The sequence below is a fragment of the Arvicanthis niloticus genome, chromosome 9, assembly GCF_011762505.2.
Source record: "Arvicanthis niloticus isolate mArvNil1 chromosome 9, mArvNil1.pat.X, whole genome shotgun sequence".
In the NCBI taxonomy this organism is placed as follows: Eukaryota; Metazoa; Chordata; class Mammalia; order Rodentia; family Muridae; genus Arvicanthis; species Arvicanthis niloticus.
Window position 1 is genome coordinate 71345771 of NC_047666.1, and position 25024 is coordinate 71370794.

General features: G+C 44.4%; 2 protein-coding genes across 3 annotated transcripts in view; one reads left to right on the forward strand and one right to left on the reverse strand.

Moving 5' to 3' along the window:
* Positions 1 to 8419, forward strand: part of Bcl2l14 (BCL2 like 14) — a 42398-nt gene extending 33979 nt beyond the window's left edge. For both annotated transcript variants that reach the window (XM_034512274.2, XM_034512273.2), the window contains 2 exons: positions 1941 to 2207; positions 7999 to 8419. In XM_034512274.2, the coding sequence (XP_034368165.1) occupies positions 1941 to 2207; positions 7999 to 8037 (306 nt within the window). In that variant the 3' untranslated portion in view covers positions 8038 to 8419. The remainder of the gene's footprint in view (positions 1 to 1940; positions 2208 to 7998) is intronic.
* Positions 8420 to 18684: 10265 nt separating this feature from the next.
* Lrp6 (LDL receptor related protein 6) overlaps positions 18685 to 25024 on the reverse strand; it is a 111897-nt gene continuing 105557 nt past the window's right edge. The window contains exons 21-23 of the mRNA XM_034512138.2: positions 24030 to 24166; positions 23046 to 23143; positions 18685 to 20716 (exon numbers count right to left, since the gene is read on the reverse strand). Coding sequence (XP_034368029.1) covers positions 20422 to 20716; positions 23046 to 23143; positions 24030 to 24166 — 530 coding nt within the window. The 3' untranslated portion in view covers positions 18685 to 20421. The remainder of the gene's footprint in view (positions 20717 to 23045; positions 23144 to 24029; positions 24167 to 25024) is intronic.

Consider the following 25024-nt stretch of genomic DNA (forward strand, 5'->3'; position numbering starts at 1 on the left):
GGGAGCGGGGCTCTAACCTTTGTCCTCTCCAGAGTCCTGGCTTCTACTTAGTCGTAAATTTTATTTCCCTTGGAGTCCACATCTTCATGCTGGCAGCATCTCAAGAATGAATCACTTTGGAAAACATAAGTAAATCTTCTGGAGCCTCCTTGGAATTTCTGGAAACTAGAAATTCAACTGTTATTGTAAGAAGAGACATTGGAAAATGAAAACCCTCTGCATGAGTTTCATCAACCTCTTTCCCTATGTAACTGAATCTCAGGGGACTCTGGGTGTCTGCAATTGCCCAGCGGCCTGGATGTGTGTGTCTCATGGCTGCTCAAAGACTGGATCCTCTCAGAAATCCTCCCATACAGTTGCTGGACTGTGCCTGCTTAAAGTCTGTCTAAGCAGTTCACTTAGGGAGTTAGCATAGTGCAACTTAGGGAACCCATTGAGGTGGAGAAGTGGAGGCCCACCCTTTTCATTAATGAGACAGCTGTCCTCAGGTGACACTGAAGAGCAAACTCATAGTGTGGTCAGAGGACATCTTCTGCGTCTTGTGCCCATAGACAATCACCCATCTCTCAGGTCTGTCAATCAGGATCTAACTTGTTCCAGATTCCTTTTGTACACAGTCAGGATTTTTCTTTTGTGGTCAAGACCTGTTGGGAGGAAGTCAGATCCAGAGACAAAGCACGTGAGCTTCTGCAGAAGGGAAAAGCAGAATCAAATGGCAGTAGTCTCAGCGTGATCACAGCTCTTCTCCCAACAGCCTTGACAGACAGATCATGAAGAAGGGAGAGACAAAGGGCCTAGGGAAGGTGTGGAGTGAAACCTGAGGGTACTGGGCTAAAGAAAAGAGGGCAGAGAGTGTGAGCTGTGACATCACTGGCAGGGGTAGGATGGGCCTCAGAGGAAACAGGAACCTGATAGCATCATGGATACGGAACTCAAACAGCAGTTCAGAGCCCCTTAGCGTGAGGCTCAACCCTCTGGCACTCATGGCCGCCCATCAGGTCAAGGATTACCTGGTGAAGGAATGGCTTCATCTGTAGAATTGCCATTAAATATCGACAACCAGAGGAAAAAATTAATGTGGTGCCAGGCATGGTAGCGGAGTTCAAGCCAGCCGGAGCTACAAAGTAAGAGCCTGTCACAAAACCAAAAACAAAGCGAGAGAAGCATAGCAATCCAAAGGAAGCGAACAACAGATGGGAAGAAGCCAGGGCTGCAATCAATTGGGTTGAATAGTGGAGAAGGAATCTGGATTTCTTTTTTGTATATTTATTTATCTCCTGTGGCGGTGAGGTGGGATGTACATGTGCCGTGAAACATGCATGTATATCAGAGGGCCTGCAGGAGTCTGTGTTCTCCTCCTACCATGGATCCTAGGGGCCTAACTCGGGCTTGGCAGCAAGTACACACTGAACACTGAGCAATCGCCCCAGGCCCCCTCCTTTTATGTTTAGTGAACAAATGCACATGGGGAGTCTTCCCTGCCTCCATTGTGCCCCCAGGTCTCCTCCTCCTTGTCTAATACTGTGATGACAATGAAATCAATAGCTACGACAAAGGAGATTGTACGGAGAGGATAAGGCAGAGTGTACACCCTAAGACATCCCTACATCTTGAATCCCATCCATCACCCTGCCTCTAGAAAAGCACACAGTACTATTTTCCATTCCCACTAGACTGTAGGCCCTGTGGGTGAGCCTTGATCAACCATGACACCTGCCCATCTCTGGTGCTTGGGAAGGACCTGAGTATTGAGTAAAATTTTCAGTTTTGTCCTTATTTGTACCCATGAAACGGATTAACAGAGCAGGTTCATGGCTCCACTCGGCTCTGTGGGATGTAGTGCCAGGTTGACACCGCAGTCCAAGGTCTCTCTACTGGTGCTTTGGGGTGCAGAAATGACCTTCCCCATGCCTCCTGATTGCTTTTTCTCTTATACGCAGATAAAGAAAGACAAGGCTTTGATGAGCAGCTTCCAGGAAGGGCTATCCTACTCCACGTTCAGGACCATCACAAACCTGTTCCTGAGGAACGTGGACACCAGAGGAGAATCAGAGGTCAAAGCTCAGGGCTTCAAGGCTGCCCTTGCAATAGATGCCATTGCCAAGCTCACGGCCATTGACAACCACCCAATGAATAGGATGCTGGGCTTCGGGACCAAGTACCTAAGAGAGTACTTCTCCCCCTGGGTGCAGCAGAACGGTGGATGGGTAAGTGCAACCCACTAAGAAAATGAATTCTTTCAGCAAGGCACTGTGGCTCATATGAGCACTTGGGAAGCCCAGGCAAAAAGAATGTGAGTTTGGGAACAGCCTGAACTACACAGTGAGACATCAACACACACAGCTTCTCTAACAAGGGATGGATGATAAGATTTTATCATCACAGAGGGACCACATCTGTGAAGCAGTTCTTGAGTGGCAAGAGACAAGTCCCATCCATCGGACCGTATTTTTAGCAATGGTCTTCTTTGTCCACAAATATTTACTGAGCTCTCAGAGTGTATGTCAGGGGAGGGGACAAAGGGTTAGAGGAAGCAGGAAATGAGCTGGTGAGACATGTTCCAATGGATGCCATTTCTTTTTTCACTAATTCTGCAGCAGCAGAATTCTGCTGGTCAGATGAGGACAGGGCACTCTTGTTCACACTCCTTGATGCTACAGGATGTAGGCTGATCTTCCCACGGGGATTCAGGCTCACAGCTGAGATCTGGCATTGCTGCTGAGATCTCAACAGGGACATAGGGACACAAACTGAAGAGTGAACGACTGGACTCACATCTATTTTTGATGAGCTGAGAGCAATCATGACGGCTTCCTTCCCTCTGTGCCTCAGCCTCGGCCCTTCCTCCATCACGGACCTCTGTTCCCTAAGATTCCCCCACAAACTGCCATGTTCAAGACTGACATAAGGACTGACCAACTTGGGAAAGATGGTCCCTTCAGAGCTTTCATGTGGCCAAGGTTGGTCTTAGGAGGAAGAGCCCCCACTCATTACCCTTCGGCTTCTTCTATACTGTGTTTCAGGGGTCAGCAGAATGCTTGAGTCGAGTTTAGGTATGGCCAGAGTGTCCCTGGGTCTTCCTCATAGGCTGAGGAGTGTGGCATACATTCCCACTGAGCTGAAAAGCCTGCCACTGTCCTCAGTGGCACCCCACTTAGCCCAGCCTTCTACCCCTTGCTGCTTCCCGCTTTCAGAGCAGGTTTGAGAACTGAGCAGTGTGTTAACCACCCCCAACTTCAAGCTGCCTGACTAATTCTGAAAGGATTAGATCCCTCAACAGTATTTCAGTTCCCCCTTCTTCATCTCAAGGGACCTTTGAGTTCCTATGCTACCTTCCTTTCCTGACCACTGTGAGGGGGTGGGGAGTGAGAAGAGGAATGACCAGGGATGCAGCTCAGTGGTGCGGTGTGTGTTTGACAAGTATGAGGCCCTGGGTTCGATACCCAGTATGGAGTGGGGAGGGGGAGAAGAGGGGAAGGGAGAGAAAATGAGAGAGGAGGAGGAAACAAGGATAGGGATTGAAGAGGAAAACAGATTGGAGGAGAGAGAGAAAGAGAAGGGAGAGGGGAGGGAGAGAGGAAGGGAGGGATGGAGGGAGGGAGGAAGGGAGAAAGGAAGGAAGGAAGGAAGGAAGGAAGGAAGGAAGGAAGGAAGGAAGGAAGGAAGAAGAAGGAAGGAAGGGGAGGGAGGAAGGAAAGGAGGGAGAGAGGAAAGAAGAGGGAGGGAGGGAGAAAGGAAAGAAGAGGGAGGGAGGGAAGGAGGGAGGGGTGAAGGGAGGGAGGGAGGGAGAGAGGGAAGGAGGGAGGGAGGAAAGGAGAGAGAGAAGAGAACAAAATGAACTCAAATCAAACAGACTGATAAAAAGTATTAAGTTGGGGAGGCAGACACACAGAATAGGGGACTACTTTTACAAGTCATATATTGAAATAAATGATTTACATTCCGAAGATGTAATGGACTCTTACAATTCCATGATAAAAAGGACAAGTAATTTAATTTTTTTAATGATAAATCGATTCCTTTGGGAAGCCATAGAAACAGTCAGTAAGCAAAAGAGAAGACGCTTGCATGCTCATTCCAATCATGGGGAGATGTAAGCCAAAACGTTGAAGAACTCTCCCCTCCGGGATGCTTGTGGCAAGGATTATCTGTGAGGCTGTGGGAATTGGAATCCCCCTGATTACATCACCGGTTGGATTGCAGAACTGTGCAGCCCCTTGGGGGAACAATCCAGCAGTTAGCAAATTGTTAAGTAGAGTCACCAGGAGCTGGGTGTGTAGCCACTCAGTGGTAGAATACATATTTAGCAGAGGAAGGCAGTGAGTTTGATCTCAAGCACCACAAAAAGTAAAACAAAGCTACCATCTGCACACCTCAGAAACTGAAAACATATTTTCACCCAAAACGTGTACATAAGTGTTCATGGCAGTATTCGTTATTTGCGATAGCTATGAAGCAGAAACAACTGCAGTGCCCATCAATTAATAATGGCAGTTAGCAAAAGGGAACACACACACACACACACACACACACACACACACGCACGCACGCATGCACGCACACACACACACGCACGCACACACGCACACTTATACACACACCGGAGCCACAAAAGGAAATAAAGCCCGGTGAACCTTATGACACTTTATGCTGGGCTGAGTGGTGGCTCAGAAGAGCACTTGCTGCCGTTTCAGAGGATCCAAGTTTGATTCCCATCATCCATGTTGGCCCGCTCATGACTACCTGTAACACCAGTTCCCAGGGTTCCAATGCCTTCTTCTGGCCTCTATAGCCCTCCCACCCCACCACCACTTATGTGCCCACACTCACAGACACACATGCATATACATGATTGAAAAATAAAACAAAAAAAACCATTATGCTAAGAAGTCAGATAAGAATGCCCCTTGTTATATGGTTCTATTCATGTAAAATGTCCAAAATAAGTACATTCATGAAAACAGAAAGACAGTGAGGGACTGGGGCTCACCACGAATAAGCATAGGGTTTCTTTCGGGTGTGGTGGAAGGGTTCTCGGGTCAGGGGTGATAGCTGTACAGTTCTGAGGAGGAAGAGCCATTAAGCTATGCACTTTAGCAGGGAGAATTTTATGGTATAATTATATTTTTGATAAATAATTTTTTAAATGGCTCCAATTCCAGTAATCAGACAAAAGAAGTGAAGACAAATGTTCTAACTATTTAACTTGGCTGCTCGATAGAGAGAAAAGAAGAGTCAGTCAGAGGAAGCAGATGAGTCCTTCTGGAGGAATTTAGAAGGGGCTTTTCAGAGATTAGAAATTCATGCAGCTGCTGAAGGGTGTGTGTATATGTGTGAGTGCTTGTGTGTCTGTGTGTTTGTATATATGTGTTTGTGTGTGTATCAGTGTATATGCATGTGTGTCTGTGTACATGTGTGTCTGTGTGTGCATGTGTCTGTGTGTATGCATGTGTGTCTGTGTGTGTACATGTGTGTTTGTGTGTGTACGTGTGTGTGTATGTCTCTGTGTATATATGTGTTTGTGTGTGTATATCTTTGTGTGTGCATGTGTTTATGTATGTGTATATGTGTGTGCATGTGTGTGTCTGTGAGTGTATATGTGTGTCTCTGTGTGTATATGTGTGTGCATGTGTGCATGTGTGTCTGTGTGTATATGTGTATATTCATGTGTGAATGTATGTGTGCATGTGTGTCTCTGTTTATGAGTATGTCTGTGTATGTGTGTGTCTAATTTTTTGCATGTGTATGTGTGTATATATGTCTCTGAGTGTGTATATGTATGCATATATGTGTGTGTGTATTCTGTCTCTCTGTGTCTGTGTTTGTGTGTATTTGTGTGTATGTGTCTGTGTCTATGTCTTTGTATGTATGTTTGTATGTATGTATGTTTGTGTGTCTGTGATTGTGTGTGTATGTATATGTGTGTGTGTGTGTGTGTGTGTGTGTGTGTGTATGTGTGTGTCTGTGTACGTATGTCTTTCTAGGGGTTGAATCCAGGGCCTCACATGCACATGTTGATCTGTGCTCCACTGCTAAGGTGCTCCCAGTACCTATTTATTTGATTGTTTTTGTTTCTTCCATTCTTTTTGTTTATATATTTTTTGCTTTCGTTTTTTTGAAACAGACTCTCATGTAGCTCAAGATACCATTGACTTCCTGGACTTCCTCCCTCTAACTCCTAAATGCTAGGATTTAGGTACTTCCTTTTTTATTTCTGCCTGTTCTGGAGCTCAAACCCAGACTTTGAGAGTGCAAGGCAAGCAGTCTCCTCGTGTACTACATCCACCCGCCCTATGCTCTGTGCTGTCCCTGCATATTTGGCTACCCGGGGTTGTGATGAACCTTAATCTTAACTCTTGGCCTTAGGTAGGTTTAATTTGGAGAGTGTCAAGTAGAAGAGAGAAGGAGAAGTGATGCTGAGAACTGGCTTTGCCAAAGCACCAGGAAAGCATTGAAAAACAAAGGGCTATTGATAAAGGGATATTTGTGAACAAATATAAATTGATACCACCTAGGGAAGTGTGAGCTGGGCATGGTGATACTGGAATAATCCTAGCTCTCAGGAGGCCGAGATAGGATGATAGCTGTGAAACTTAGGCTAGCCTAGGCTACAGAGTGAAACCTAAAGAAGGAAAGGAGGGGGAGTGGAGAAAGAGAGAAAGAGAGAGACACAGAGACACACAGAGAGAGACATGGAGGGAGGGAGGGTAGAGGAGGAGGAGGAAGGAGTAGGGAAGGGAGGAAGCCCTGGGCTCTGGTCTCCATATTTCAGGTTTCCTGGGCTTGCAATTAACCTTCCTCACTCAGCTTCAGTTTGCCTAGGACAATATGATGGATGTGTGTCTCAGTCAGGGGTTCTATTCCCGCACAAAACATCATGACCAAGAAGCAAGTTGGGAAGGAAAGGGTTTACTCAGCTTACACTTCCACATTGATATTCATCACCAAAGGAAGTCAGGACTGGAACTCAAGCAGGTCAGGAAGCAGGAGCTGATGCAGAGGCCAAGGAGGGATGTGACTTACTAGCTTGCTTCCCCTGGCTTGCTCAGCCTACTTTCTTATAGAACCCAGGAGCACCAGCCCAGGGATGGCACCACCCACAATGGGCCCTCCCACCCTTGATCACTAATTGAGAAAATGCCTTACAGCTGGATCTCATGGAGGCATTTCCTCAAGGGAGGCTCCTTTCTCTGTGATAACTCCAGCTTGTGTCAAGTTGACACACAAAACCAGCCAGTGCAATGTACCTCTTGTCCTCGATGCTTCTGTTACTTTACGTACACCAAGGATGCTGAGCCAGTACTTGTACAATAGGGGCTTGATCAGTCACAGAAGGAGAGGCCACTTCCATCTCCAAGTCCTGCCCCATTAGCTACTTTTCTCAGAGCTGAGCAGGAAGTGACCTAAGAGGGAAAAGGTGATTTTATCTCATGGTTTGAAGGGGAGACAGAGCCATGGTGGGGAAGGCAGCTCCATGGTGGTGGGAATGTGAAGCTGAGAATATCTTGGGCAAACAGGCAGTGGAGCCAGGCTCTAAAACTTCAAGGTCCACTCTCTGATCCGCTTCCTCCAGCAATGCTCCACCTTTCAAAGGTTCCACCAACCTGACAAAACAGAATCGCCAGCATGGCTAAAGTTCAACAGGAGGGACCTTCATACCCAAAGCTGCTTTGTTGCTGAGGGAGATGTGTGTTCACACCAGCACGTGAACTCCTGTGACCTTCGCCTTCCATAAAACAAGTTTCCAGCCTCTGTCACATCAATGCTTCTTTACTTACCTTTGGGACTCTTAAAGGGTCTCAAACCCTTTTGCATATTTCATACATCCGCCTGTTAGCCCCAATGTGTAACAGAGGGCCTTGGCCGTGCCTTCTCTGCAGGCACCCCAAGGATGCCAAGTCACCTTTCCACACCCTCCCCAACCCCAGCCTGTGTTTTCACCTCAGCAGTGAATCAAACTTGGAATTCTAAGGATTTTCTTTCCCTTCCTCCCTCTAGGAAAAAATACTTGGGATATCACATGAGGAAGTAGACTGAGATAGCCAAAGACCTGTCACCTGGAATGTTGCTTGTACAACAGCAGTCCTGTGCCCGCTGTTCTCGTCATAGACTTCAGGAGAAAACGAAAACATACACAGAAGACGGAGACAAATGTCTAGGAACCAGCCTTCCTTTGACTCAAGAGGCATCGGGAGAGGCCTTGCTCTCTCCAGCTCATAGGACGCATTAGCGTGGGCTTTGCTGAGGATATTCGAGTCCTCCGCTGAATGGGTGAGGGAGTCCATACAGATAAGTGGTCATTTTACCTTTACATGTTCAGAGTGGAAACCATCCTGTTAGCTACACTAGAGGAAGCGCTTGGCGTGTATCTGTCAGTCTCATGGAGGTGAAACGATAAACTGTGTGTGCTTACCTTTTAGTCTCTAGTACTATTTGTTCCTTACACTGAGTCTGGGATACCCTGATAAATGCCTCATCTCACACTTGCCTTTAGGAAGACGTCCCTATTCATGTCAGAGAGGAAACCTGAATTTGCTGTTATGTCTGGCGGGGTTTTAAGTCTTGTTGACCCATTCTCTCAAAAAAGACCATGGTACTTTCACAAACTACTGTGGTACAAAACCATCTTCCCAGATTTCTTTGTGTGGCACACCTGCACCCCACCACGTCAATGGAATTAAAAGCGAGGGCACATAGGTACTGCAAGAACATACAGAGGTCAAGGGTCAACCTCAAGCGTTAGTCTTCATCTCCCTGTTTGTTTGAAGCAGGGGCCTGTGCACCGCTTCTTACTCAGGCTAGATTGCTCATGGGCTTCTGGGATTCTCCATTCTCTGCCTCCTGTCTTACAGCCAAAGCTCTAGGGTCACAGGTGTGCACGGTGACATCCTGCAGTTTAGGTCGTGGATTCAAATACAGGTCCTCACACCTTTGTGACCAACACTTTACCACAGTGCTATCTCTCCAGCCTGAGCTCTGGGATATTAGAATTCCTTAGAAGTAGCATAATGGTGGGTAATTAGTAAAATAAATACATTGAAAGATTGCTGGAAAAAAAAGAGTTGCCTGTCATCCAAGCTTTCAGGGGGCTGAGGTGGGAGGGCCGCAAGACAGGTCAACCAGACATACATAATGAGCTCAAGACTTTGTCTCGACACTCCCCTTCCAAAAATGTTTTCTATTAAAATAGTAAGTTATCGTCGTAGGGCTTCTGTGAAGTTACCTAAATGTGCTAACCTACATAAAGTGCTCAGACTAGTTCTTGGGACCTAACTAGTATGAGCTGATTGTGCCGTTTTCCTACTGTGAGCTGCCCACAGCTCAGCACAGAGGCCCCTACTCTCTTGAAGCAATTATTGGTTGCTCTTTTGCTATAGATAATATGACTGGAAAAAAGGAGGAGGAGGAGGAGGAAGAGGAGGAGGAGGAGGAAGAGGAGGAGGAGGAGAAGGAGGAGGAGGAGGAGGAGGAGGAGGAGGAGGAGGAGGAGGAGGAGGAGGAGGAGAAAAGAAGAAGAAGAAGAAGAAGAAGAAGAAGAAGAAGAAGAAGAAGAAGAAGAAGAAGAAGAAGAAGAAGAAGAAGAAGAAGAAGAAGGAGAAGAAAGAAAGAAAGAAAGAAAGAAAGAAAGAAAGAAAGAAAGAAAGAAAGAAAGAAAGAAAGAAGAAAACACTTAGGCAGAGATGGTAGCACACATCTGAGTTTCCAGCACTCAAGAGGCTGAGGCAGGAGGATTTCAAGTTCCAAGCTAATCTGATCTACACAGTAAGACCCTGTCTCAAACAAAAAAGAAATAAAATCACAGGATCTTACATTTTTGGATTGCTGGCCCCTAGAATGTAGCCTGAACAGACAGATGAACAAGGAAGGAGCCCGTCTGTTATCAAAGGCATCATGAATCTGCACAGTATGAGGAGTCAGTTCCTCCTTTGTTTTCTCTGGGTCTCGAAGATGGAGACACAGAAGGCCTCTCCCTGTTCTGTCTTTTGTCCAGCCATTCCAAACGATCCCGTTTCCCAGATGTGTCACGAGTCTCTGCACCTTGGGTCCTGAACAACATCCTCTCCACTTGGAATGTGCTTGCCTGCCAGCCTCCTTCCCCCAGTTCTCCTAATCCAAATTTACTCCTTCATTTCTCCCCCCCACTCCCCCACTCCACCCCCACCATGCGTCATTTACTGACTCTCTGTTGGCTGCCACGGGGCTGTATTTGGATGTCTTTTCTCAAGGGTGATCCGAAGCATTCCCTCTGCAGACGTCAGATTTAGTGGTCTGCGCCCTGTGAACTGGCTCGGGCAGTCTTTCTCGGTGGCTCGGGAGCTCTTTTGCACAGATGCAGTTTGACTTCACACATCTGACACCAGGCATCTTCCTGGCACATGGTTGCAAGCCAGACCCCAGCCTCTCTGCCACAGCTTGTAAATCAGTACGACTGGAGTGTGGCCCAAGATACACAGAGTCATAACAGACTCTGCAAGCGATTCCAGAATCATACGCAGCTTCCAGTCGGGGTGGTGAGACAGTAACCAGATCTGATCCCCTGCTTGAGGCTTTACTTTAATTGCAGACAAAATAAACGAAACAGGGATGGTAGTGGAGACCTGTATGCTGACAGATGAGAAGCTACACGAGTCCCTGATTGCTTTAGAATGTGGCATGGAAAACATTCTCTGGCTTTACTCCAACAGGGGAACCACCCAGAATCTCTGAGCAGGAGTCCAGGACGGTGGAGGGGGCTTCAGTGTACAGGGAACGTGTCTATAGCAAGCTACAGACAGCCCCAAGCCTTCAGATGAGCGCAGATCAACATGTACATAAGGAAAGACCACTCAAGGCTTTAGACCCGCACCCAGAGCTACTAAAAAGAGCACTCTCCAGAGCTCACAGGGCCAGGAGGAATGCCAGTTTGAAGAATAGGTGGAACATTCAAACTTTCTCCTCAGGGAAATTCTTGCTGCACCATGCCCCGCTGCCCAGGTAGCAGGCAGATCTGGGGGCACACACTGGTAACCTCAGAGATGGAGAAGTAGAGACACGAAGGCAGGGTTTGCAAGACTAGCCAATCTAGCTGAGTCGGTAAACTCTGAGGGCAGAGAAAGACCCTATCTTGCAAACTATGGTTCAAGGCCAGATAATGTTCAACATCTGGCCTTCACACACACATGTACATATACACACAAACGTATACATGCACAGCTTTCAAAGGCAAAAGAGGACATTTATTTATATGTTAATAAATTTTGAGTGTTTGGGCTGGGAAGACGACTTACTAAGTCAACTTGCTTGGCATACAAGCACGAGGACCCCGGTTCAAATCTCTAGAACCTACATACAATTCTGACATGTAGCACAAGCACCTGTAATCCCAGTACTCCAATGGGGAGATAAAGGACTGAGTCAAGACAGTCTCCAGACCCCTTCAGGCCAGCAAGCAGAATTGAAAGCAAAAACTTGAACAGCTAACTTTTAAAATTTTTATTTTATTGGGCTTGGCGTGTGAGTGCACAGGGGCACCCCAGCACATATGTGGAGGTCAGAGACTGTCTTTTAGAAGTCAGTTCTTTGCTCTACAAGGGATCCAGGGATTGAAGCCAGGTGGTCAGGCTGGAGTAGCAGGCACTTTTACTGGCTCAACCATCTTGCTTGACCATAGTGAGCTCCAGAGACTTTATTTTTGCAAGTATATGTGTGGTGTGCATACATGTGTGTGTGTGTGTGGGGGGGGGTGTACATGCATGGATGCACAAACAAGTTCATGCTTATGTGTAGAGGCCAGAGGCTGACATGAAGTCTTCTCTCTTTACAGTGAGACAGGATCTAACAGTTAAAACCCATAGCTCATCAATAGTTTGTCTGACTAGCAAGCCTGCTGTGAGAATTCCCTCATCTGCCTTCTGAGCACTGGAATTATGAGTGAGTCACCAGGCCCATTCAGCATTTATGTGGGTTCTGAGGATCCAAACCCTGGTCCTCAGGCTTGAGTGATGCTGAACTCTACATGGCTTCGGGGACTGACCTAATCAGGGCAATGAGGGAACGGAGAAAGGACACACACACACACAGACACACGTACAGAAAAGCTGAGATTGGGTATGCTTAGATCGTTATAATGGAGACCACCTAATGCAGCCCAGAACCTCAGCGTCTTTATCTTATACATCCAAACTAAGGAGGTGGGTCTGTGGCTTACAGCTGAACAAGGAAGCAGAATTAGTTAATTTCCGTAAGAGTTCTCTATAGAGAAACAGTCCCAGGCTGCAGTCATCCTGGAGGAGAAATAGGTGGTTGATAATTTCTACGTACACTGTCAGCATTCACAGTGAGACCAGAAGATGGCTTTGTCATCCCTTTGAGTCTCACCTTGGAAGGCTTTGTCACCCACGGGGTCTGAGGCATCGGAGTCCTTGACATGGCTGTGCTCGTGTCAACAACACAGTCATTCAAGACTTCCACTCTCAACAGCCTGGCCAGGGGCTTTGCCACTGAATCATCTCTCCAGTCCTTGAACAGATATTTTAAAACTAACGTTCACAGCAGTGTTATTCCACAACAGCTAAAAAGGTCAAACACTCCAGTTGCCCTCCAAGAAATGGCTGGATAAACAAAAGTTTGGTACATTTATCCCACCATTCACTTGAAGGGCTAAAGTAGATCCTATCACACAAGGAAGTTGAATGGAGACATCCAGGCATCGCAGGAAGAAGGTGGTGGGGGTTATTTTGATGAGCAGATTATTGTTTTATTATTATTTGTATTGTCATAGCCATTTTTGTCATTTGTTTTTGTTTATTTTGGTGACAGGATCTCTCACTATAGTCCAGGTTGATCTTGAACTTGCCATGCCTCGATTCTGTGTCTCATACACCTGAGTACTGGCCTTATAGGTAAACCTACCACGTCGGCTCAGTTTTGTATGATGAATAAAGCTATGGAAATATTATGAATGTTTAATACCACTGAAATGTACACTTAGAACTGGTGATAAGGCTTGTCATTGAGACAGGGTATCTCACAGCTCAGGCTAACTTCCAACTGGCTCCATAGCTGGGGGTGACCTTGAATTCCTGATCATGCTTCTACCTCCCAAGTGCTGGGATTACAGGTATGTGCAGCTATTTGGCTGATGGTAATTTTTGCTAATCAACTTTAAAGGTCAGGAGGGGTGGAGAGGACAAAGGGTAAGAAGGAAAAAGGAAGTGTTCGTTCTGAGGTTCAAGAGCACATGCAAACAGGTCTAACTTGCTTCCAGGTAGACTACAGCAGTCAGGAAGCAAGCACCATTCACCACAAAGCAGTACCCTTGGTGGCAGCTGGAAGGACCGTGTGGGACATACAATTGTACTCATAGCCAATTCAAAAGAAGCCAGAGAGAGAAGGAAGTTAAGCTGGATATGGTTGCACACACTTGTACTTAGTCATGAATGAGAAGCAGAAGACAGAGTTCAAGGGTAGCCTGGATGTTATAGTTACAGCCTAAATCACGAAGTAAGGCTCTGTTCCTGAAGAGAGGAGGGGATAGAGAAGATGGAGGAGAGAGGGAGGGAAAGGGTGAGTAGACAGTCACAACGATGACACCTGCTTGAGAGAAATAGCCAAACATTTCCACTAAAGGGAAGAGACGGGCAGATAAGAATAAAGTCCCACTAACTTCATCTCTCAGGGTGTGGTAGGCAGATCTCTGAGTTAGGCCAGCTTAGTCTACATGGCAAGCTCCAGGCCAGCAAAGGCTGTCTTAAAACACACAAAACAAACAAAAGAATTAAAACCCCGCTAACACCTGTGGAGCTAACATTTTTACTTACATTTATTTAACGGGAATGATCGTGACCACTATGCTGGTCCAGCTCAGGTACCCAGGCTTGGCAGCACGTGAGCCTCTAGCTGCTGAACCACCTTAGTGGCTGTTTGTTTTTTTCTAATTTGTTTAATCTATACACAAAAGAAAGGAAATAAAAGGATAGAAAAGCATATACAGGAGTAGTAAGAAGGTGTGTGCTGGGTGTATCACTGTCAGAAAAATAGACTTCAAGGAACACATGGACAGAAAAGCCTTGCACGATGCTAAAGGCAGAACAGTTTTGAGAATCTAACAATTCTTTTAGGTGCAGGCAAAAATTTACAAAAAAGATAAAAACACGCAGAGGCCTGTACAGGGATGTTTGGTGATTTCAACACTTTTTGGTAACAGGAGATGACAGAAAATCCTCAGGACACTGAAAAGCCATGAGCGATCCCACTGACTTTTAGAGAGTTAGACTCACCAATCAGCAGAGTACACATTCTCAAGAGCTCAAGAAACATGCACTGTCATCACCACAGTCTGGCCCATAAAACAAGTCTCAAAAAAAATTAAAACCTAAATCTGACCTTTATGGAATTGAATTTTAAAATAACAAAACAATGGAAATCCCCCAAACATTTAGAAATTAAGCATACTTTTGTGTGACGCATCACTCAAAGAATAAAAAAAATAATCAGAAAGTTATAAACTGAATAATGAACACAGGGCCAGGCATGCCGGTAAAGACTTGATGATGCACACTTTTAATCCAGTACTCAGGAGGCAGATACAAGCAAATCTCTGAGTTCAAGGTCAGCCGGATTTATGAAGCTGTCAAGACAAAAGAAGAACAAGCCCCTTCCAAACCCCCCAAAAAATCAAAATGAAGAAAATCTAAAAAATAAGTGTGTGCAGACACGATCTAACAATTGTGGTTTGAATGAGAATGACCCCCAGAGGCTTATATATTTGAACACTTGGTCCCCAGCTGGTGGAACTGTTTGGGAAAGATAGGTATAACCTTGTTGGAAGAGGAGCAGGCTATGAGATTTCAAAAGTCCCAGGCACTTCCACTGTGGTGTGCTTGTGGATCAAGATCTAAGTCATCAGCTACTGCTCCAGAACCAGGCCTACCTGCCCGAGGACCATGGATCCACACTCTGGAACTGGGAGCTCCAATAAACTCTTTCTTCTGTAAGTTTGCCTTGGTCATGGTGCCAACAACCCATCACAATACAACAGAGCACAGTCTGGGTCACAGTCTTATCTTTCTCTGCACCAACAACCTGTTTTTGATAGAAATTCTGACTAGAGATGTTCATCTTCCAGGGGGCATTTCCTATCAAGTCTGGCCATCAATCAGTTGATTACTTTTGAATGTGGTAAAAGGAGAACTCAGTATAATGCTTGCTGCACAGTAAATGCTTGCCAGATTTTTAGTAAAATTATCCCATTATTTTAACCTTTTTATAGGGGAAGGTCGATTTTCTACTTTGACTAAATCTGAATTCACAAAAGCAAGACTCAAGTAGAAAGCTTCCATAATGAGCCCAACGTGTAGACGCCATATTGGTATAAATGACTGAGTACTAGACACAATAATTCATCAGGAGTTAAATTTATAGAAACAAAACAAGCTGCATACCCAAGGTAATGAATACAAAAATAAAAGGACTGTTAACTATGTTACCAAAAGCCTATCTGGCAAGAGGAGGCCCCAGATACACATGGCTTCTCACCATCCTTGAGACCACATTAGATTCAAGTAAAGCTTCAGCTTTTTCTGTAACTGGAAATGGCATGACCTTTATAGTAGGCCTTTCCTACTTCCTCATAAGGGAAAAGTGGAAATAACAAGACTTCTCTCAGGAGGAATCAAGAGCACCTGTTCAGACCCATTAGAATCTGGCTTCCATTTTAAACTGTCGAGTTCCATCAAATCAGCAGTGTGAGACTCAGTGGGACCTGCTGTTGACGTTCTCATTGGTTTAGCTCCACAAATCTTACATGGCAGTGTCACACTGAGCTCCACACCAGAAAAAGCAACACCACTTTATGGTTAATATGAGAGACGGAAAGGGCATTGCTCCTACAACTCCATCAACAAGAACACAGCAATACCCAGGAAGCCTGTGGTTCTTACTAGGCACAGGTGCTTGGGCCCCAAACCAGCCAACCACCCTTTTCAGTTCTTCATGCAAACCTCAAAGCTGCATTTGTTGTGTGTGAAATGCAGCAGTGTTAATCACACAAAGCACAGCCATTTTCATTATTTCTTATTATAATACAAAAAAAAATTTCCATTTTTCCACTGATTTTTCCAATGTTTTATTATAAAAATCAACATTTCATTTGTTACAATTCAGCTTTTTGTAATAATCAAAAAGGGGGTTTATACAAGGTATTTGTACAGTTTATAATTAAAGCACTTATTTTACAAAAAGGGGGAAGTGAATAAGTGGACAAGGGCTGACCAAATGTTGGCCATTATAATATAAATACATCCTTGCAAAGCACCATCGTACCAAAGTCGATGTACAAGAAACACCAGCTGACTTTAAGACAATGATAAAGATTAAAGCTTAAGAAAAAGTTTAGACTCATAAAGGACAAACATCCAAAAGCAGCACCAGATCCTTCACTTGCAACAAGGCCAGTCAAGTCCCGCCTCTTGTATCCTCTTTCCCTCTCACCAGACTGACTGAAGCAGTCTCCTTGCTTTTCTCTCTGCTTAATACTCATATTTAGGCATTGATATAGATACAAAGCCACATGGATATACAGCTATACCACCCCCTCCACTTTCCTATATTTGATGGAAAAAACAAAGCCAGCCCCCAATGGACAGTTAGGCACAAGCATGCCGTCTAAAACCCATGATGGAAGAAATATCCAATGATTAGTGTGCTGGGCCATAGTCTGCTTCTGAGTACAAGAAATCAATCTGTAATTCTAAAAACTCCCTAGGAATAAAATCAGGAATGCGTTTTAAATACCTTGTGACAATGTGAAAACAATGTTAAAAATGAGAGTTTCCTTCCCTGAAGGCTTCACCTTGAGGGCAAAGTCGGAGGCTTGACGCTAAGTCATTAATAGGTAAACCCGAGCATCTGCCTCTCCTCTCCTCAGGTGTGAGTGGGTTCAGGGAGTTGTTCAGTCAGAGAAAGACATGGACAATATGGATCCATAAGGCGTAGGACTTAGGTCACAAATCTGTAGTCTTGTATCTGAGGCCCAATGTCCTTGCTTTAAAAACCTAAGGGTTTCAAAAGCCAAATCTTGCCACTATTACAAAGCAATGTCTCCTAGACGTCCTGAAAGCACACCTTGTCTCACGGCCTGTTTGAGGCCTGGGATAAGGAAACCCTAAGATTAAAAGGGATTCTGACATTTTAACTAATGCCTGATGATAACCTTGTTTAGGACTCAGTCTACACCCGCACTTGAACATGGCTCTCATTTGTGAATTATTAAAATATTGCCAGCCAACTGATACCCAAACGCCTGTTTATAGTCTAATTTTGATAAGACATCAGTTTATAATTCTTTCCATAAAGTTACAAGGGCTACACCAAGCACTGCACAGTCACTAAAAGCAGGACATATCAAGGCTCAACAAAACAAGACTTGTTTCTGCGCCTTGTGGGGAAGCAGGCTTCCCTGCAGAAAGCCTTCTTCATCTCTGGGCACATCTCAATTAACTGATGAGGTAATTACACAGCTATGAACTCAAATGTGTTCACTGATGGGCCTTTACGACAAAACAAAAAGATGTTCCCTCCCCTCCCCCCAAAAAAGTTACCTAAAATAGATGGCTATTTTTACAACTTAGTATGCACTGTGAGAAAGATTGTAAAATTTAAAAATGGAAGAAAAATACTAACATTCTAGCCACCAACTCCAGGTTAAACCTCTCCTTCCGTTGTCATTTATCTGACCTAACCAAGAATTCTTGGGCCTTGGTTAGAAGACTCATGCTCCAAATGAATCAAGTCTAAGTCTTAGTTATAAAAGACTGCAGTGCAGAAAAGCTTACTGCAGTGTACAAAAGCAAGCTGGACAAAAGCTCACCTCATACACTCTCCCATCAGTAAGCAAGCCTACTTTAAGATGTGCGTTCAAAATAAATACCCATGTCACTATGAAACCTAATCAAATTTTATTCATGTTCTCCCTTAAGTAATGAATCTAGATGCAACCTAATTTAAACTATCTTTTCCCTTTCCCCAACTGTGTTCTCGTAAGTTTATTTTTCCTCATTTTTCTGTGTTCAGTAATTGAGACACAGTTTACTTAAACTTAACTGTCCATGTAACTTGAGTATCACTATCATCTCTCCCAAACGTAATGACCCTCATCAAAAAGTACTCCCAGAAGTCTTCACTGCAGCTGAGCTGCCCCAGAAAGAGGATACCGAGACTAACCTGGACCGCCTTCAAATCATTTCAACAAATTGGCACACAAATTAGTATTTTGCAAGAAGAGGCCACTGCTACCCCAGCACAAGCACTTGGACTGAGATGAAGCAAGCCACGCCCTTCCCAGAGCACTACAGTGCAAGTCTCTACATGGGAAGCCCACCAGATAAAGACGCACACTAAAATGTAAACATAGAATTCTCCAATTCTGACTGATACCCAGTATTGCTACCCTCCCTTCTTCACGTAAGCATCGAGTGGCCTGTGTGTCACAGAAGGCAAGTTCAGTGTCCAGTCTGTCTTAGACTCTGTGCACTTTGTCTCAGTAACAGGAAGAGTTAATGCTTATCTGACTGAAATGCAAGACGCGGATGGATTGCCATTTACTTATATGAAAGATAAGGGCTCCTGATTCTCACTAAGCCGTCCCCAACAACCCAAGAATTATTCTGAAAGGATTCTTTTTCTCCTTAAAAATATACTTAGGTGTTTTGGATTTTTTTTTTTTTTTTAAAGTTACTTAATTCTTAATGCCAAAATTCTGGAATAATTTCTTTCATTGTTTCCCCTTAGGCTCCGAAACTCAGAGAGGCCTCACATCAATATATAACTTAAAAAATATATTCAATAATTAATTGACACCTGTTAAGGTAAAAATCATACTAGCTTAAAAACAGTTCAACTTTAGGAGAGGAGTACTAGACACATGTGAAAGCAGGACACTAACATCTGGCAGGGTCATCCCACAGGCCAGCCCCGACAGTGACAGACAGAGCAGCCTGGTACGTGACAGCAGGTCAGGCACGGGACAGGAGAGGCTTCCATTATCTCCACTGCTCAAGTTCCTGCAGCTGAGAAGTTCAGTATCTTCTCATTTAATCCCCACTGTTAAATTTGTGAAACTGTCTTAATTTGTAATGGGATAGGAAAGAACACACAGAGCAACTCAGGAGGAGATTGTAAGGACAGACTGGATCGTGTGACCACACACATTCACAGTGCGTAACAAGAAGGTGCCTCACACCAACCACACTGGCAGAGGCTGCCTGCACACAGTACTGAGAAAAGCTGCTCCACAGAAAGGCAAGGTGTCACAAACAGCTCACACAGGGAGCCTACTAACAATACTAACAAGAACAATTTCTTTTTAAACAGACTGTTTCTAACCAGAGCACATTGAAATGTTTTACTAAAAAAATACATAAAATGATTTCACACTGTGATATTGTATGCTGCAAGGATACAAAACTAATTTACAAGAATATAACAGTTAGATTTGTGGTTTTTAAGCATTTTTATATGTTGTAAAAAGACACTTTAATGAGCATTAAAACAATCATGGAAGACCAATAATATGGCTAACTTCTGATTATGCAAAAACAGCCAACAACTTAAAAGCTCAGCCGAATGCTGAACAAACATAGTAGGTACACTGAAATCAATTCAATCTCGTGTTGAGTATATTCCATTTAATCAATCCGTCAGATTAAAAAGCTTAAATAAATCATGGCTCTTAGCAAACGGTCTGCAAGGCGCTGGGGAGGCAGCCCAGGAACGCAGCTGGTGTTAGCATGAACTGTGACAGGCGTGAGCTCTCAGAAGCTCCACAGCGTCCGGCAAGAGACACTTCAGCCCCTATGACAGCAGCACTCACAGAGGATCTCACAAGGACCTAGTTCCTCATGAAAACTCTTGGATTCCTGGAGAAAACAAAGCCCTTTGTCCAAAGTTAGCACTGTTATTTCTTCTTTCATGGGTTCTTGACTTGTCAGCCCTCAAATGCTAGTTAACCTGAAGGCAACTTGGCTACTTCCAAGTTTGCCACTCTGAGATGGAATTACTTTCTCCTTTTTTATTTTTTGGTATCATTAAAACCCAGACATTCCTGGTCAGTGATGCCTTTCTTTTCCTGTTTCCTTTGTACTCAGTCTCTTCACTGGGCTTAAGGCATGCTCTGTGTATTTCGTTTGCAAAAATAAAACTTTTAGTACAAATTTATTTTTTATACAAACTTTTATGGCACAAGCAGCAAATCTGCTGTTTTAAGAAAATATATAAATATTCTTTTCTTCTGTACAAATATCTCCAGTACCCCACCCACTTTATAATGTTAACTGTACAGGATCTGCCTCACTCTTCTCTATAGCTCCCTCCCCCCCTCCAGATCTCAACCAGATGTGTATTTACATGTCCCGGTGGAGGCAGTCAGAGGAGGAGGGGCCCTCCTCAGGAGGAGTCCGTGCAGGGGGAGGGTGGTGGTGGGTAGAGGTGGTGGGAGTAACTCCTCTCAGTGTATGGAGAAGGCGGGCAGCTTTCATAGTTCTCCTCCGCCGACAAGTACTGGCTTCGGGGTGTGGGTGGTGGGGGCACAGGTTCTGAGTCATAGTTCAAGTCACTGGTATAGCCCTTAGCTGTTGCCACTGAGGTCATTCTCCGGCTAGGAGCATAGTCACTGTCACAGACATCAGTGCTGCAGGGTGTGGTGGGCGGTGCAAAGTGCCGGTAGCTGTAAGGCCTGTAGCTAGAACAGGAAAGCAATAAAGAAGTGCAGTTAGTTTCACAGATGCATACTGTATCAGAAGGCAGACTGAAGGCCATGAGCTCTTGCAGCTCAAATCCGTATGGTGGATGGGCGGTCCTTGCCTGGCATGTGCAGTGTGGCCATGGGTTTAATGCCCAGAACGAGCACAACCAAAGAGACACTGCTTCTCATGGACACGGATGAAAAGCATTATAGCACATCAACAAAGGAAGACCTATGCAAGTAAAAAACGGATGGAGTGATGGATCTGCAGAGCACAGAGGAACTCACCTGGGCCCCAAACAGCTATTCTATCTTGAGGTAAATTTAGTGCATATGCTGTACACAAGGCTTTGGGTTTGACCCTCAGTAACATATTGAAAAATAAAATAAAAGAATAAAAACAAACCAACTCAAGAGCTGTACTTATCAATGCACTTTAGAAAAGCAGTGTTTTTCTCCTGGTGCTGGGAGCTGAACCCCAGGGCCTTGCCCACATAGAGCAAGCATGCTCACCGCCAGCCTTGGCACACCTCTGCCACACACCTCACACCCACAGATCTCAGCAGGTCCTGTAGCATCAGCATGTGAAATGGGTCTTCACAGTCTACAGTCTTACAACATTCTTTAGTCATTTCATAATTTGCCTGGTAGGTAACTTAACGATGTCTGAACCTCAGTGAGGGCAGATCTATCCCATTACTAACGTGTCCAAAGGGAAACCCCTCTAACTTGCAAGGAGTTTTGATTTCTGTGGGCATACTGTCCTAAGTATGGTTTCAACTGAGGATCAAAATGATTAATGTTAAATAGACAGTCAGTGAACTTTATAGCAGAGTAAGAGTCTAACATGTTTATACTTGTTTATTTACCTTTCTAAGTAACCTAGTTAGTAAATTTGTAATATGATTTTAAAAAATGACATGGCAAGGAGCACACTCCTGAAGGTAGAGCTGACTACAGCACTGGCTTGTCCATGAATGATCTCTTAGGACTTTTACTGTAAGTACAGTCAAGCTGATCTTATACTTATCCTAAAGATTCATGCAATAGCTGTCTCTAAAGTATAGTGACTGCAAGACAAGGGGCAAGGGCAAGACTAACTGATGGGGACTTCATAAACTTCCTGGTGACACAGCACCCACATCTTCTACTGTCATGAAGCCTGGCCCTGCAGCCACGCTGAGCAGGCTTCAGCATCAGTACAGACAGGACACTACCAGAGCACTTTTGCTGTTCTGTTTCATCTTTCTGTCCAAGCAGGTGTCAGCTGGGAAGATTTTCAGAATTAGAATTTAAAAAGCTAAATAATTCCAGTCTTATAACAAAAAGGAAAAAAAGGAAGTCGATCAACAAAATTCTGTAAATCTAAAAATCATGGCAAATGACAGAAAGTTTGACACAGATTTTAGACCTAACATAAGAATGATTTAGAAACTGATTCAATGCAATCACATACTATGCTCAATGTTTTATTCAAGCAGAATTAACTCAGTTGTTACATGAAATTTTAACTTTTCAATTTTCAGGTCTTTCTCTGCTTTTGTTTAGAACAGAACTGGGGCATGCAGAAACCTTACAATTTCTCATGGACAGTCCTACTGGGGTGAGCCAGCCCTATTGGTCCTGGCTGACGCGAGCAGGCAGTTTCCACTGTATCTCTGTCACTGCAGTCATACTAGGTCACTGTGACTGAAAGTAAGCATCATCTGAATGGCATCGCGCATACATGGAGGGAGGCCCACAGACAGCCTCTGCTGACATCTGAAGAGGTCGGCAGAGTGACCTGCACAGCACACTCACATGAACTCAGGCCGCCATTCCTGTGGCGGCTTATAAATATGCTCCGCTCATTTTAGGGAAACTTGTTTGTACCAGGCAACTAACTACATAAAACTCTCATTCCAGGTCACAGTGACATATGAGCCAACCATCTTCTGATTTCTTTCTTTCTTTCTTTCTTTCTTTTTTTTTTTTTTTTTTTTTTTTTTTTTTTTTCGAGACAGGGTTTTTCTGTGTAGCCCTGGCTGTCCTGGAACTCACTCTGTAGACCAGGCTGGCCTCGAACTCAGATTCTGATTTCTTTCAATGTGTATACTCTTGCTGTTTGCAAGTTCTTACAACTCTCTGACCTGTCTTACCCAGTTCTCAACTACATGACTCTAAAAGCCAGCTTGTATAACAGCCTATTAAAATACAAAATGCTCGGAGAAAGAAAGGATTTACAGGTGGACAATGTCAAAAATTCTATTCCTTCTTTGGTGATCATGGTCTGTTCATTTGACACTTAGTATGTTCACAAATGAAACATGGAAAGGGTGTCTCTTACCTGTAGGACCTATGTGTGGAAGGACTGTTGGAAGAATACCCAAATTCCATAGTATAATGGGATCGTTCTGTGGCGGGCGATGGTGGCGGGTTCAAAATCTAAAAGGAGAACAATGAATATTAAACTAAGGAAATCTCCACAGATCTCTGTCCCCTCATCTTTGTGTCCATTCTTCCCCGCTGCAGTATTATCATAGTCTTCTTTCCAAAGCAACCGCCTGGACAGCACTTCAAGACTGTGGCTCCCTTCCTAGGCCACAGTCTCCGTCCTGACCAGTGCCAGGTGGTGGGAAAACATTCACCTCCAGCACTGGCAGGTTGGGCACAGACAGGTTTTAATTTTTTAAACAGAATTTCTAGTAAGTTAAGAGGAATTCTAAGTGTCCTTCCTCTTAAATTTTATTTTCATACATGTACGTACAAGAGCATGTGTGCACACATGCACCTGTAGGAGAGAAGACACCCTAACTGTCATCTTCAGGAACACTGTCCACCTCCTTTAAGACAGGCTGGCTCATTAGCCTGGATTTCAGTAACTAGTCTAGACTGGCTAACCAGTGAACCAGGGGTCCTCCTGTTCCTTGCTCTGCAGTCCTAGGTTATGAGTGAGGCTCAGCTTTTATCTTGTGCTAGGGATGGCACCCAGGTCCTCTTGCCTACGAGACAAGCATTTTACGGACTGAACCATCTCCCCAGCCACATGCTGCTACATTTCGTAAGTCTCTTTGGTGCTTTAGTAGTTTAACTTTTACCTGAATTGTGAAATTATTATCTGATGCTTTCAACTATGTTTGTTGTTAGACAGTAAATTTTAAAAGTCTACAAGCACAAGGAGGGGGTGGTAAGTTCTCCATTGAATCCTATGTACTTAAGTCTGATGCCCAGAACTATTTTTATACTACTATCGCTGAGTACCACATTTAAATGAATCCATCTAACGCTATGCACTGTACCAGTGTAGGAAAAGCAAGAGTGGACTGCTCACCGCAGGGAAGTAAGTGCCTTTGGTACTTGAAGAACTGCTTGAGGATGCTCCCGTGACGTGCGCTCGATCGTAGGGGGGCCCACTGCTTCCCCCCATGATACTGAGGGAACTGATCATTGATTTGCCTCGAGACATTCCTGAAGAAAAGAAAAATGAAGGGTGAGCAACATCTGTAAATATACATAAAACAGCTAATCAACACTCAGGTTACGAGCACACTGACTAAAGCAGCAAACGCCCTCTTCTCCTAATAATAGCTGTGAAGAATTCATGGAAAAGGGAAATGAATGTCAAAATGAAAGGTTTTTCTGAGAACTGGCCTCAAATAAAGTCAAATAGCAGCCACCTGACCATCTCCGGGGAAACAGCCCTTCAAAGTGAGAGGTTTTCATGGAAAACTTAGGGACACGACTGTGGGGATGAAAACTGTAAACCAGAGTAGATCAAACCAACAGATAAGCTCCAAAGAACGCCAAGCCTTTTTATAAGACAAACACAATTCATAGAAGATACTTCTTTACTACAGAACGGACAGCTCTGAACTCAAAACTCCTAATGCTAAATATAAAAATTCTATTTGTTCCAAGTAGGTTCCCATTTCTATGTAGTACAAATTGGTGTGGCAACAAGGAAGCATCATTATTCCCAGCTTAAATAGTACGGCTTTTTTGAGAGCCACAACCACAGTAAATTCCTATTTTCAGAGATCTGTGACCAGTCATCTCCTCCAGATGCATAATCTTTTCACTAAAGGCACCACAAAATACTGGGAAAACCTTTGCTGCCCAAAAATAATATAGCCAGGGGGGACACTGGCATTTGGCTACGCCTGAACCAACTTCACAGCACTGTGAGCGTTAGATCAGGAGAGAACAGAGGGCAGTACGTCTTTCCCTCCTCATCAACCAGCTATCCCCAAGTCCTTGTCTGTACACAGCAAACTGAGGTGTCTTTCCACTCCTTTATTCCCACACTTGACAGCCTCAGGGCCCCTT